The following is a 14042-nucleotide window of genomic DNA, read 5'->3' as shown; positions in this document are numbered from 1 at the left end:
CTTAAATGAGGCCTAGACATATAGTCTAGCATAGAAGAAAGAGGATACTGAACTATTCCTTTCCCTAGCTCCTTGCACAAATGATGTCTAGAAAAATTCAAAGCAAAAAATCTGATCACGTTATTTTTTTAGTATTTCTTTTTAACTAATTTACTCTAACTTTTTATAATTATACTATGAAATATAATAGCAAATTCAAGCAAATAACATTTTTCCATCCTCCCGTTATTATTCTCAACAAAATAAAAAGTTTCTATTCTTCACTTATACATCTTCCCAACCAAACACACACGAAAGAAAACTAAATATTTTTTATCCCTCACTTTTTCATCTCCCAACTAATATATCTCTAGTGTAGATTATGATATGTACAACAATGAAATTTAGGTATTTTTGCTAAATCCAAAAGTTTCCATATAAACATGCTACATTATATGATAAATGAGTTTCTATTTCTGTTTTCACCATATTGGGATTCTTTTCATCCATTTGCAAAAGATATAATTTTGTTAAAGAGTTGAGTATCAATAGAAATACTGGCCTCTTTATATCAATAGAAATACTGGCCTCTTTCTCTAAGAAAAAAAAGAAAACGAAATACTGGCCTATTCCTATTTCTAAATTACTTGAAATAGGGTTGCATTTGAGAACAGGGATTTAGATTTACAAAAAAGGGGATTTGGAATGCATTGATTGAATTCCATGAATTTTAAATCCACTTGAATGTCTTGATCATTTATATGGTCAAAAGTATTTGAAGTCCATTTTCATTGATTTTAAAGCAATGATGCCTACACAAAAAATTTCACAACATTTTTCATAGCAATTGAGTTGGCTAACATTTATTGGTTCTCATTAGTACTCACCACTAACATCACTTTTTAACTTACCATAACAATCACCCACTTTTGATTTTAAGCATCCTTACCTTAGGTTTAGTTTTGAAAACGAAAAACAAAAATGAGAACAGATAAAAATTATCAAAGAACGAAGCTGACCCAACAACAAACCAAAATGCTCCAATATATAGTTACACTTTCTAGTGCAAAACCCCAGTCATATAATCAACATAAATGTGTAAAACGCGAAACGTTAAATCCTGGAAAAAGAGTTTCACAAAAAGCAATCAATCAAACAAAACACATCCACTCAGCCCACTTTCTAACTTTAATCAGATACCCAAACTACAGCGAGCAAGGTCAAATTTTACTGATGTTATAGGAAAATTTTCAGACCAGTACCGGGTGGCAGTTTGATCCAATGACATCAATACAATAAGTTAGCAATAATTAGTGCAAGTTGAAGGAGAGTAAATCATCTGAGAACGACAAAAGCAACAGCAACAAACTAAAGCAAATCACCATCCACACACACTACGTTTCCCATGTGTGTTTACTATTTTTCTAAATAAATGAAGGGTGACCACATAGCAACCAATAGTAAATGATAAAATAATCAACCAAAAAGAAACAGGATACGATAACCAAACAATGTCTCATATGTAGTTACTCCCCTAGTTTAACTTATATCACTTCTACAAAATATTACTCTTAAAGAGTTCCTGTGTATCGCAGACTCAAAAAACACTTTGGGAGATAGTGCTCAAGAAACCGCAGGCTTGCTATCATAGGCCTCTCTTGCTTCAAGTACATCTGGATGATACCGTTTGGAAAGGACTTCAACTTGTTCAGCAAATGACTTGTTTGAATGCTCACCGATGTGTTTGACCATCTGGTCCCATCGCTTTTGACATACCTCTCCCGACCTATGCTCAATCAAATCATCCCAGTCCACATCTTCTATGCAGCAAGCATCCAAGCTGTAAAGAGCATCCAGCAGGCGGTAGTCATCAGCATCAGCCCATAAACCTTCACTGACCATAGGTGATGTTAATTGGTTATACCACTTCATGCAGCAAAGCACATTGCTTCTGGTAGATAACTTATCACTAATGGCTTCCCAAGCAATATTATCTCGCAACATACCATGCTTAGATTTCTTTTCTTCACTGGCCTTCATTCGCAGATCCAAGTTTACTAAATCAAACAAGTTCTGATACTCCTCTTGGGACCAACGCCCTTTTTTTGTATTGGGCAATTTTATTCTACGCCATGTATCCTTTACATGAAACCTATGTTTGCCAAGCGCATCAGCCATCAATTTCCACTCTGACCCATGTTTTTTATGGAAAGATCGGATAAGTTCATACTCTTCTTGAGTCCATTTACGCTTCTCACCTCTTTCAAACAAAATATGGGCTCGATAATATACACTCTCAGTAGGCCTCCAAGGTAAGGCTGCTCCTATTTCCTTCCAACAATTTTTAATCTTACGGTGAGATTTACAATGAAGAACCATGTTTAGGCCTTCATCACCTAACTGGTGTTCCTCTATGTAATCAAAAACAGCCTTTTTAACCATCTCATCTTCTTCTTGTGAAAACCTCTTACCTCGTACTAAGCTGTCATCTTGATCACTATTCCCTTCAATTGGAGCATCAGATGAAGAAAAAACCACCACATTATCTGAGAAACTTACTCTCCTAGGTGTTCTCTTCAGTGGAGAACTTTCGTTAAGATCACTGGTCTCAATATCTTTCCTTCCTTTCTTTTTTGTAGGCTCAACCTTTTCTGTGTTTTTCCTATCTGAGACCTCTCTTTCTTTTCCCATGTTGTTCTTCACAGAAACATCACTACCCTCTGTGTCCCTCTTCCTTTTCTTCCCCTTTTTGTCTACTACTTTACCATCCTTGGTTTCATCATCGTCTCTTTCCCCAAAGCTATTGTGCCCCTTAACTAGCTCATCCACTTTGTTATTCTCAAGGGTTTCATTAGTATAAGAAGCTGTCTCAATTCCATCTTTGCTCTTTTCCTCCTTATGCTTCTTTTTCTTTTTCTTTTTCTCCTTCTTTTCACCTGCTTCTTTCCCATACTTCATTTCATCATTGTCTCTTTTCCCAAAGCTATCCTGCCCCTTAACTAGCTCATCCACTTTGTTATCCTCAAGGATTTCATTCACATAAGAAGCTGTCACAATTCCATCTTTGTTCTTTTCCTCCTTATGCTTCTTTTTCTTCTTCTCCTTCTTTTCATTTGATTCTTTCCCATCCTTTTTTCCATCATCATCTCTTTTCTTAAAGCTATCCTGCCCCTTAACTAGCTCATCCACTGTGTTGCCCTCAAGGATTTCATTCACATACGAAGCAGTCTCAATTCCATCTTTGCTCTTTTCCTTCTTATGCTTCTTTTTCTTTTCTTTTCTCTCTTCATTTCTCCTCTCAACCTCACTGCTAATTTTGATACCCTCCTCCACTCTCATAAGCACATCATTTTCACTTCCATTCACCTCCGATATATCAGCTTCATTTCCCATGTCTTTCTTACTTTTATAGCCTTCCTTGCCAAGTGTTTTCTTACCCATGTAGCTAATAATCAACCTCCAACTTTTAACCTGTTGCTGGCAAAAACCCTGCTGCAGAAGCTGAAAAATAAAATAAAATGGCAGAAAATTAAAAAATATTTCCAACATGTTTGTCATTTTTTAAAGTGAAGCAAAGAGATTTGACAATAAAAGGTTGTGAATGGGAAACAGATATCGATTGTGGTTGTCATTTTCTTTTTCTTCCTACTCATTTGAACTAAATAATTGACATTGTTATGCTTATAACCATGGTTTTGAAAACCAGACCAGATGGCCCGGCCGGTTCAACAGAGAACCAGGCACTAGTCCGGTCTGGAAACCCCCCCCCCCCCCCCCCCAAACAAAAAAACCAGTCAAAACTAGGAACCAGAGACAAAAAGGGTTTTGACCTGGTCCAGTTTTTAAAACCATGCTTATAACACTGCAATGTAAATGATGCTTTTTAACAGTAGAAACAAAATATACTAGCAATAACTTAAAACACAGAACCCAACCAGCATTATTAAGGTGATGTTTGGATGAAGAGAGTTTTGAGTGATATCATCCTGTTTTCATAACTCATGATCCAAAACTGGTGGGGTCCACGGAAGAGCATTTGTTTGGACTCCATGACTCATGATCCGTGACTCAGTTTCCATCACTCAATTATCTGATTTTTGAGTTATGAGTTATGGAAACTGAAAACACATTTTAGCTGTTTTCAGTTTCCATAACTCATAACTCAATAGCATTTTTGTAATTAAATACACATGAAGGGACCCACAACTGCACCTTTTGACCTTTTGACTTTTTTTTATTCATTTCTTCTCCTGGGTTCGGTCTTCTTCTTCTTACTTCTTTTTTTTTTTTTTTCACTAATTCGGTCTTCAATTCTTCCTTTTTTTTTTTTTTTTCATTGGTTCAGTCTTTAGTTCTTCCTCTTTTTTTTCTTTTTCTTTTTTATTTTTCATTGGTTTGATCTTCAATTCTTCGTTCTTTTTTTTTTTTTTTTTTTTTCACTGGGTTCGGTGAGTTTGGGTACTAGGGGTTGAAGGAGAAAAAAAAAAAAAAAGTAAAAGTTGCACAAGGTACAGGTATAGGGCCCACAAATAATTGAAAAAATATTGAGTGATGACAAGTGAGTGATGGTGCCAAACGGGGTAGGGTGTTTAAGTGATGAGTAATGAGTGATGAAAACTGAGTGATGAGTGATGAGTGATGAAAACTGAGTGATGAGTGACTATTTTTTTAAACCAAACAAGGCCTAAATAATCCTTCAACCCTCAAAGAGATTTTACGAAGTTGCAATGACTGGTACAGTAACATACAATAACAATCAGAATTCAACTGAAACCAAAAAAACATTAAGTGTAAGACTGTTAAACAATCAAGAGGCCACTTTGGAGACTCAAATATAGCCCAAAATTCTTGGTTTTGTCTCTCCACAGCCCACATAAAGAAGTATAGATGGAATCCTAGAACATAAGGATACCAGCAATATAGGAGATTCAAAAATGAAACAGAGATAGGACACCCAAAACAACATAATCAAGCATCCAAATGATATCAGTTCAGTGTTGAGGGCATTTTTTGCAACATACCAAGGCTGTCGGTTTTGCAAAATTTGGCACTGAGACCAAACCAGAGGGGAGGAATAGTAAACCAAGCAAATTGTAATTCAATTGGTTCAGAATGGTCAGTTTCCAATCTGCTCTAAAAACTCTTGAATCAGGTTTCTAGTTGGGTTGCTGATACATAAAGATGGCAGGGGGAAAGGAACTTATTTAAACCCCTTAAAATGGTCATTTACAGAATACAACCCAATCACAATTTGCTAAATCTGTTTTTATAAGATAAAAAGCCCAGACAATGCAATAAGTAGTCAAAATTAAATATAAAGAACCAATCTTGAATGTTAAATATTGCATTAAGATTGAGACTGAAAGATATCCAAATCCTTACAATGGGTCTCAGTTAGCACAATTGCCAATCTCCCAAATCCTCTACTTAACATAACACTAAATTTTTCACAAGAACTATTACATGTGGATTAAAATCTCAACCATCAAAGCTTTTTTTTTTTCAAAAAACAAAATTCTAATCAACAGTGCTACATACACAAAAAATGTCACAACTTTTTTTTACAACTTATTGAGATAGCAAACTATGATTAGTGTAGCATCACTTTCACTAGAAGCACCGTTGACATCACTTTTATGGTACCCCAATCACAATCTGTCATATCAATAGTGCTGAAAAACATTGTGAAATTCGTTATGTCTTTATACTTATTGAATTCCAATCTCCAATCTCCAAACTCCTAAAAGCTCAAGGTAGTAGTAAATCAAAACTAGAAAATCCCAAAATGACCATAGTTTAAATAAAGAAAGAAAACCCATTAAAAAAAAAAACAAGTTTCAATCAAATTGGTCGCCAAAATTTGAGTCAAATTCTCTTTTTATCAAAAGCCCAAAACTTCCCTCAACAACACTGGCCTGAGATAACAATCATATTACTATTACTTAGAATATAGAGCTCTAATCCAAAAGCATAACTAAATATATCAATTTAGCATAGCTTTAGCTTCAGCTCAAGACTAACATTACCCAAAGAAAAAAACCTCCAATCTCTCTCTCTCTCTCACACACAGAAATAACTTCACAACAAAGCTGAAATGACCCTAGTTTTATTAAGGTAGCAGTAAAGCAAAACTAGAAAAATCCCAAAATGACCGTAGTTTAAACTAAGAAAGGAAGCCCATTAATAAAAAACAAGTTTCAGTCAAATGGGTCGCCAAAATTTGAGTCAAATTCGATTTTTTATCAAAAGCCCCAACATTTTCCCTCAACACAACACTGACCTAAGATAACAATCATATTACTATCACTATAGAATAGAACTACAATCCAAAAACCTATAAATTTCATATTCAAATGACTACATATATCAGTTTTTTTAGCATATCTTTAGCTTCAGCTCAAGACAACTTTACACCAAATCATAAAATCTTCAATGTCTCATACAATCACAAACACACACACACACCACATAGATATAAATTCACAAAGCATACAAACATATCCATAATCATTCATACTCCAACAAAAACGCCATATTAGACCAATTTTCAGACAAAATCCAAATAAATAAAAAAATACCCACAAATCCACAGATGACCATACCCAAACCCCACCTTTCAAACCCAAATCAAAAAACAAAAATTACCAAATCTTTGTCACCCAACCAAGACCTGAACCAACAAAAGAGGAGGAGAACGATCGGTGGCGTTTTCCGGTGTGTGATTCGTTACCTGTGGTAGTTGCAGAGGTCGTGGGCCTCTCTCTGCCAAACGCACACAAACCTAGACTCAAACCCAAATCCAAACAGAAGCACAAATGCAAACTCTCTCTTCCATGGCTGTGGAAACACCAAAGCTAGTGTCGGCAGCACCCGATCGGAGCCTTCAGTGAGGGAACCAGCAGCAGCGGTGGTGAGGAAAAGCTCGAAAATTCCTAGACAACTGTTTTCATGGCACTACTGATTCGAAGAGAGAGAGCGCAAGATTGTAGTTTTGCCGTTGTGGGTAAGAGAGAAGAGAGAAGAGAGAGAGAGAATTGAAAGCGTTTGAGAAAGAGTGAAGATAGAGGGTTTGAGAGAAGCTGAGAATGAGTAACGGGCCTAAACGCCGTTTAGGGACCAATTTGGTTACTTTTTAAAAGTTTTGGACTTTGTTTATATTAGCCCAAATTTCAGTATGGTTTATTGGAATTTGCCTTTTTTTAAAAAATTTTTTTTTTTATTTAAAGGGATTTGGTTTGAGTTTAATTTTGTTCAGATCAAAATATAACCTTATTGGGTTGGGTTGTCGGGTAAAGATGATTTTGTTTGGTTTGAAATTAGGTTTTTACCCAACTATTTAAGTTTCCTATTTAATTTATGATTACAATTTAAAAAGTTGATCATAATATTCTAATTTTACTAAACCTAAATCTTAAAATATTAAAATAAATCAAACTAATAAATTTAAGCAAAAGTTTGGGACCTTATTGGTATTAGCCCAAATTTTAAGATAGTTTATTGGAATTTACTTCTTTTTATTTTTTTTTTTATTTTTTTTTTTTAAGGGATTTGGTTTGGGTTCAATTTTGTTCAAATCAAATCTATAACCTTATTTGGTTGGGTTGTCGAGTAAAGGTGATTTTGTGTGGTCTAAAATTAGGTTTTACTCAACTATTTAAGTTTACTATTTAATTTATGATTACAATTTAAAAAGTTGATCATAATATTCTAATTTTATTAAAGCTAAATCTTAAAATATTAAAATAAATCAAACTAATAAATTTTAAAATATAAAACTATCGAATTTTAAAATACATAGTTAAAAAAAAAAAAAATTAATAGCGTCGATTGGGTTGAGTTACTTGAGTTGAAAATTTTGACAACCCGAACTTAACCCTATCCAAGCTTCAAAATAAAATAAAATAAACTAAAATTTACAAACAAACCGAACTCATCAACCCACAAAAAACCAATTTGAGATTTAGGGTTAAGTTGAGTTGGGTTGAATTAGACAATTGGATGACATGAATAAAAACTCTTAATTTCTCCAGTCCCAATGTTTATCTAATTGAATCATTTTAATAGATTGTGTGTGTGTTTAACTTATTTGAGTAGAAGTAAAGTATATGTGACTAGTTGTTTAAAAAGTCAAATAGAATTTTTTTTAAAAAAAGTCTCTTAGAAGAGAATTTTGTCCTACTTTTATATAATAGAATTTTTTTAAGGTGAAAATAATATTTTGGGTTCACTTTCAGTTTGGTTCTCACTTTTTTATTTTTATTTTTTGAGAAGATTGTTCTCACTTTTTTTAGGAATTAATTTGGTCCAGATTATTTTTAAAATGCTGTCAAGTTTGTCCCTATTGTCACACTTATGAAAAATGCCTACGTGGCAAACAATTTGCATTTTTTTTTTTTTTTTTGAGAATGGAACAATTTGCATTATTGGCATGTCTAATGGCTAATATTAAAATATTAAATGAGATACTGATGTGTCCAAATTTTAGTGATTAGATTAGTGTTTTGATTGGGAAAGAAAAAACCACATTAACTTTTAAAAATATTTTTCTTTTCTTTTGGATCTAATTGAGAAAAAAAATTGTTAATTTGACATATTAGTTTATAATTAAGAAAAATAATGATAGAGGTATTATATATCACAATATGTAGATATATTCACAACATGTGTGCGATACCCAATAATAAGTAATTATAATAATTAAAGTTCTTTATAATCACTTATATAGTTAAGATCAAACTAATATCTGTGCACAATTATAGACTCAACAAACACCCACATAATCTCTTATGCTCTAAAATCATATAATTTTTTTTATAAGTTTTGGCTTACCTCCATCACTTTTTTAAACTAGATATCTCATTTTATTTTAAATAACAATGGCAAGTGATAGTAGGGGTAATGTAGTAGTTTCTCATTAAAATAAAAAGAGACTACAGTGAAAAAAATACTGAAGATAAGTCAAACCTTTTTTATATATTATATTATTGGTATGCGCTCAAACATGTTTTAATTAGGGTTATTAAAAAAATCATTTTGCTAAATCAACACTTGAAATTGACTTGATTTTAAAGTTTTGATTGGTTTTTCACCTGGTGGTCGCCACTCGTTTTTATTTTTCAATTTTTTGGTTGGATCTTTGAACTAATACGTCATATTTATTTATTAAAAAAAAAAAAAAAACTTTACCTATACCTCAGTCCTCAGTGCTTATATTTATTTTCACATATTATTTGCTCGTCTTGAACTGAGAAAACTACCTACACTAAACCATGACTTTCTTGGTCGGTATTCTATTGTATTGGTTAGTGTTAGTTGTCAAAATGGCAAAATCGAAACCTTCGATTCAATACCAAATCTCCCCTTGGACTGATTGAACCAAACCACATTTCTCCCTAATTTTAACTATTAAAGTGTCATTTTCTCAAATAAAAACATAATTTGAAAAGAAAAAAAGTTATTTGTAAATTTTTGGGAAGTTCTAATTTACTTTTGGTCAATATGCTAATCCATTGAACAGTACTTTTGGTGGGATGAGAGTTGAGACTAACTAGCTTATTAATTTTTATGTAGTTTTTTTTTTTTTTTTTTTTTTAAATAAAATTATTGAGTATTAATATAAGTAATATGATTTTTTTTTTTTTTTTTGTAATGCGGAAGAAACTAAAAATATATTTGAATTAATATTATAATATAAAGTGAACAATTCAATTGATTCCATTGAATTGTTCATAGAGAAATCCATAGATTCCATTTTGCCTATGTTCTCAAGAATACTTCAAATCAAGAGATAATATGACAAATTCAATGATTGTAATCCTTGAAGATTGGTTACTTCCAAGGATCTCCCTTGATAAATTATTATGAGAAAAGTCTACACTTTTTACCAATTGGAGAATTGTGCTATATTCAAGAATTCTCCCCTTTATTACAAGCAATGCACTTTCAAGGGGGAGTGATGCACCATAAAAATATTCTGAGGGCTCAACTTTCATGTGGTGGTGTGAATTATTATTTGTGGACATTTCACTGAAATTCTTAACACATTTAGGTAATCTTCTAGATATTTTATTGTGTGAAAGGTCTAAGAGTTGGAGCGAAGTTAGAGCAAAAAGTTCTTCCAATATGTGACCATGAAAGTTATTTGAACGAAGGCTAAGAATCATCAAGCTTGAACATCTACGTCCTATCCATGAAGGTATACTTCCAGCAAACTCATTTTCACCAACGTCAAGAATCACCAACTCTTCACAATTTTTCAAAGATGGCAACTTTCCAGAGAATTTGTTGTTGTATAAATGCAAAAATTCAAGAAAGAGTCAAAGAACCAATGGATTCAGGAAGGCTATTAGTGAAATTGTTGTTTACCAAATTCAACACAACACTGACCTAAGATAACAATCATATTACTATCACTATAGAATAGAACTCCAATCCAAAAACCTATAAAATTCATATTCAAATGACTAAATATATCAGTTTTTTTAGCATATCTTTAGCTTTAGCTCAAGACAACTTTACACCAAATCATAAAACCTTCAATATCTCATACAATCACAAACACACACACATATAAATTCACAAAGTATACAAACATATCCATAATCATTCATACTCCAACAAAAACACCATATTAGACCAATTTTCAGACAAAATCCAAAAAAAAAAAATACCCATAGGTCCACAAATGACCATACCCAAACCCCACTTTTCAAACCCAAATCAAAAATCAAAAATCACCAAATCTTCGTTACTTGTGGTGGTTGCAGAGGTCGTGGGTCTCTCTCTGCCAAACGTTTCCCTTGACGTTTGGCACACAAACCTAGACTCAAACCCAAATCCAAACAGAAGCACAAATGCAAACTCTTTCTTCCATGGCTGTGGAACACCAAAGCTAGTGTCAGTAGCACTTGATCGGAGCCTTTAGTGAGGAACCGGCAGTAGCGGTGGTGAGGAAAAGCTCGAAATTAGGTTCGGTCTGAAATTAGGTTTTTACTCAACTATTTAATTTATGATTACAATATAAAAAGTTGATCATAATATTCTAATTTTATTAAACCTAAATCTTAAAATATTAAAATAAATCAAACTAATAAATTTAAACAGAATTTTTAAATATAAAACTATCAAATTTTAAAATAAATAGTTTTAAAAAAAATAATAGGGGAAATTACATTTTACCCACCTGTGGTTTGCCTGAAAAATACTTTACCTATTTGTGATTTAAAAATTGATACTTTACCCACCTGAGGTAAGTTTTGTCTGTCTCCAGTTACCAACCTCTGTTAAAAATAGGGATAAATTTGTATTTTTGCTACATTTTTATATCATTTTCATCTCAAAACATAAAAAAAAAACACTAAAAAATTCAAAAGAAAAGAAGATCTAAAAGCTAGGTTTTGTAAAAATTAAAACCTAATTTTTAGATCTTTTTTTCTCTAGCCTTTGAAGGAATTCATTGTCCCATGCTTGAAGTCTAAGAGTCTTCATGTTTCGAAGAACTTCTGAAGTGGATTTCATCCCATTGTCCTTGGATTCCATGGTCCTAGATTGGTATCTCTTACGGACTATTGTAAGGGTATATTGCAACCCATAACTTTTAATTCTCAGTTTTTGTGATGGATTTGGCATTCTTAGATCCCTTTCTTGGCTTCTTCTTGAAGATCTTTGTGTCAGGCTTTTCCCATGATACCATTCAATCTCCGTCCTACAGAAAACCCCAAATAAGAAGAGACTCGAAGAAAGAGGAGACAAAACATTTCAGTAGAGCAACAGATATGGAATTACCCAATTGCTTTCGCCAATAGGATCATCTTCAACAATCGTGTGATACGTTTTTTTAAGGACTGAATTCTTTAAAAAAGGATTAATATCAAAGAAGAATTCCAGCTTAAAACCGTTCGGGACATCAATTCTACACCACTTGATATCTTTGAGGAACTTAAGAGCCTCTTCATCACACTCCATGATCTAATCCAAGGGAACAACATATCATAGTTCCAAAATCAATACAATATATAACAAAGAACCCTTAGTCCCAAAAATAAGGGGAATATCCAAAATAGATCATAGTTCCTCCCCAGCTAGTATTTCACTAGTCTTCATTGCTGTAAGCCAGAAGTCAGGCACTCCTTTTTCTGCGTTAAGCCAGAAGTCAGGTACCGTCTGTGGCTTTGTCCTCTTCTTGATCCACACCAGCTTCACTTGTAACTCCTTCTACTTCAACTACACCATTCACAATCTCGTGTCTCTGCAAGGACCCAATCAACAAATTAACTGAAAAGATACATACACCAACACTGCAGATGAACAACACTGGAGTTGCAATCCAAATAAGATAACCCAAGACTAAACTTAATTTATAAATCTCTAACCTGGAAAACATGCTAATGATAAAAATTTAGTGATGTCAATAAATATGATGCAGAACTTAGTGCCTGTCAATATGATGAATACCTTTGCGTAAAGTGATTCATAAAGCTTCTGCTACTTAGCTTCCAATGGCCCTCTCTCTCCTCAAAAATTTTTGCCTCTAGCTCATTATGCTGGTTCTGCCAATTAAAAGTTAGGTTTTAATTTTTACAAAACCTAGCTTTTAGAGCTTTTTTTTTTTCTTTTGATTTTTGATTTTTTGATTTTATTATTATTATTATTATTATTATTATTTATTTATTTATTTTTTTTTAATGTTTGGAGAGGAGAGAGACATAGAAGGGCAGGAAAAATACAAACTTACCTATATTTTTAATAGAAGTGGGTAACGGGAGACTAATGAAGCTTACCTTAGATAGGTAAAGTGTCAATTTTTAAATCACAGGTAAATAAAGTGTTTTTTCAAGTAAATCATATGTAGGCAAAGTATAATTTTCCCAAAATAATAATAGCGTTACTTGAGTTGAAAATTTTGACAACCCGAACTTAACCCTATCCAAGCTTCAAATTAAAAAAAAAAAAAAAAAAAATTACAAACGAACTGAACTCATCAACCCACAAAAAACCAATTTGAGGTTTAGGATCAAGTTGAGTTGGGTTGAATTAGTCAATTTGGATGACGTGAATACAAACTCCTAATTTCTCCAATCCCAATGTTTATCTAATTGAATCATTTTAATAGATTGTGTAAAGTGTGTGTATATAACTTATTTGATTAGAAGCAAAGTATATGTGACTATTTGTTTAAAATGTCACATAGAATTATTATTTTTTTAATCTCTTAGAAGGAAATTTTGACCTACTTTTATATAATAGAATTTTTTTAAAGGTGAAAATACTATTTTTAGTTCACTTTCAATTTGGTTCTCACTTTTTTTTTTCAATAAGATTGTTCTCACTTTTTTTAGTAATTAATTTGGTCTATATTATTTTTAACATGCTATCAAGTTTGTCCCTATTGTCACACTTGTGAAAAGTGCCTACGTGGCAAACGATTTGCATTGTTGGCATGTTTAATGGCTAATATTAAACGTGATACTGATGTTTCCAAGTTTTAGTGATCACATAAGTATTTTGATTGGGAAAAAAAACCACATTAACTTTTAAAAATATTTTTCTTTTTGTTTGGATCTAATTGAGAAAAAAATTTGAATTTGATATATTAGTTTATAATTAAAAAAAATAATGATAGAAGTATTATATATCACAATTTGTAGACATATTCACAACATGTGTGCGATACCCAATAATAAGTGATTACAATAATTAAAGTTCTTTATAATCACTTATATAGTTAAGATCAAACTAGGCCAAAATTGGGTTTTACCCCTTTCAGCCAAACTTTCCAGCAAAATGTCTTCTGTTTGAAACTATTTAGGGATATGCCCCTGTTTTGAAACTCAATTTTTAGAAATTGAGTTTCAATGAAAACTCGATTTGGCGAAAATCGAGTTTCTTGAAAAAATTTGTATGGAATGGAACTTGAGTTCATGGAACTCGAATTCCATGCAGATTTTTTATTTTTTATTTTAAGTTTGATTGCCTATATCTCGATTTTCGCCAAATCTAGTTTTTCATTGAAACTCGATTTTTAGATAATCGAGTTTAAAACAAGGGCATATCCGTAAATAGTT

General features: G+C 32.5%; 1 protein-coding gene across 3 annotated transcripts; it reads right to left on the bottom strand.

Moving 5' to 3' along the window:
* Positions 1-1427: 1427 nt before the first annotated feature.
* Positions 1428-10918, bottom strand: LOC126698891 (uncharacterized). 3 transcript variants are annotated; one of them, XM_050396393.1, is made up of 3 exons: positions 10799-10918; positions 6710-6760; positions 1428-3480 (listed from the first exon to the last, which is right to left on the bottom strand). In XM_050396393.1, the coding sequence occupies exon 3, from the start codon at positions 3418-3420 to the stop codon at positions 1603-1605; it is 1818 nt and encodes a 605-aa protein (XP_050252350.1). In that variant the 5' UTR covers positions 3421-3480; positions 6710-6760; positions 10799-10918; the 3' UTR covers positions 1428-1602. The 3 variants fall into 3 exon arrangements, with proteins under 3 accessions (XP_050252350.1, XP_050252351.1, XP_050252349.1); XM_050396394.1 differs by lacking the exon at positions 10799-10918 and having other exon boundaries at positions 6625-7029; XM_050396392.1 differs by lacking the exon at positions 10799-10918 and having other exon boundaries at positions 6710-7029.
* Positions 10919-14042: the final 3124 nt, after the last annotated feature.

The sequence above is a fragment of the Quercus robur genome, chromosome 9, assembly GCF_932294415.1.
Source record: "Quercus robur chromosome 9, dhQueRobu3.1, whole genome shotgun sequence".
Taxonomy (NCBI): Eukaryota; Viridiplantae; Streptophyta; class Magnoliopsida; order Fagales; family Fagaceae; genus Quercus; species Quercus robur.
The sequence above is the reverse complement of the archived record's forward strand: the minus strand, read 5'-3'. Positions and strand labels throughout refer to the sequence as shown.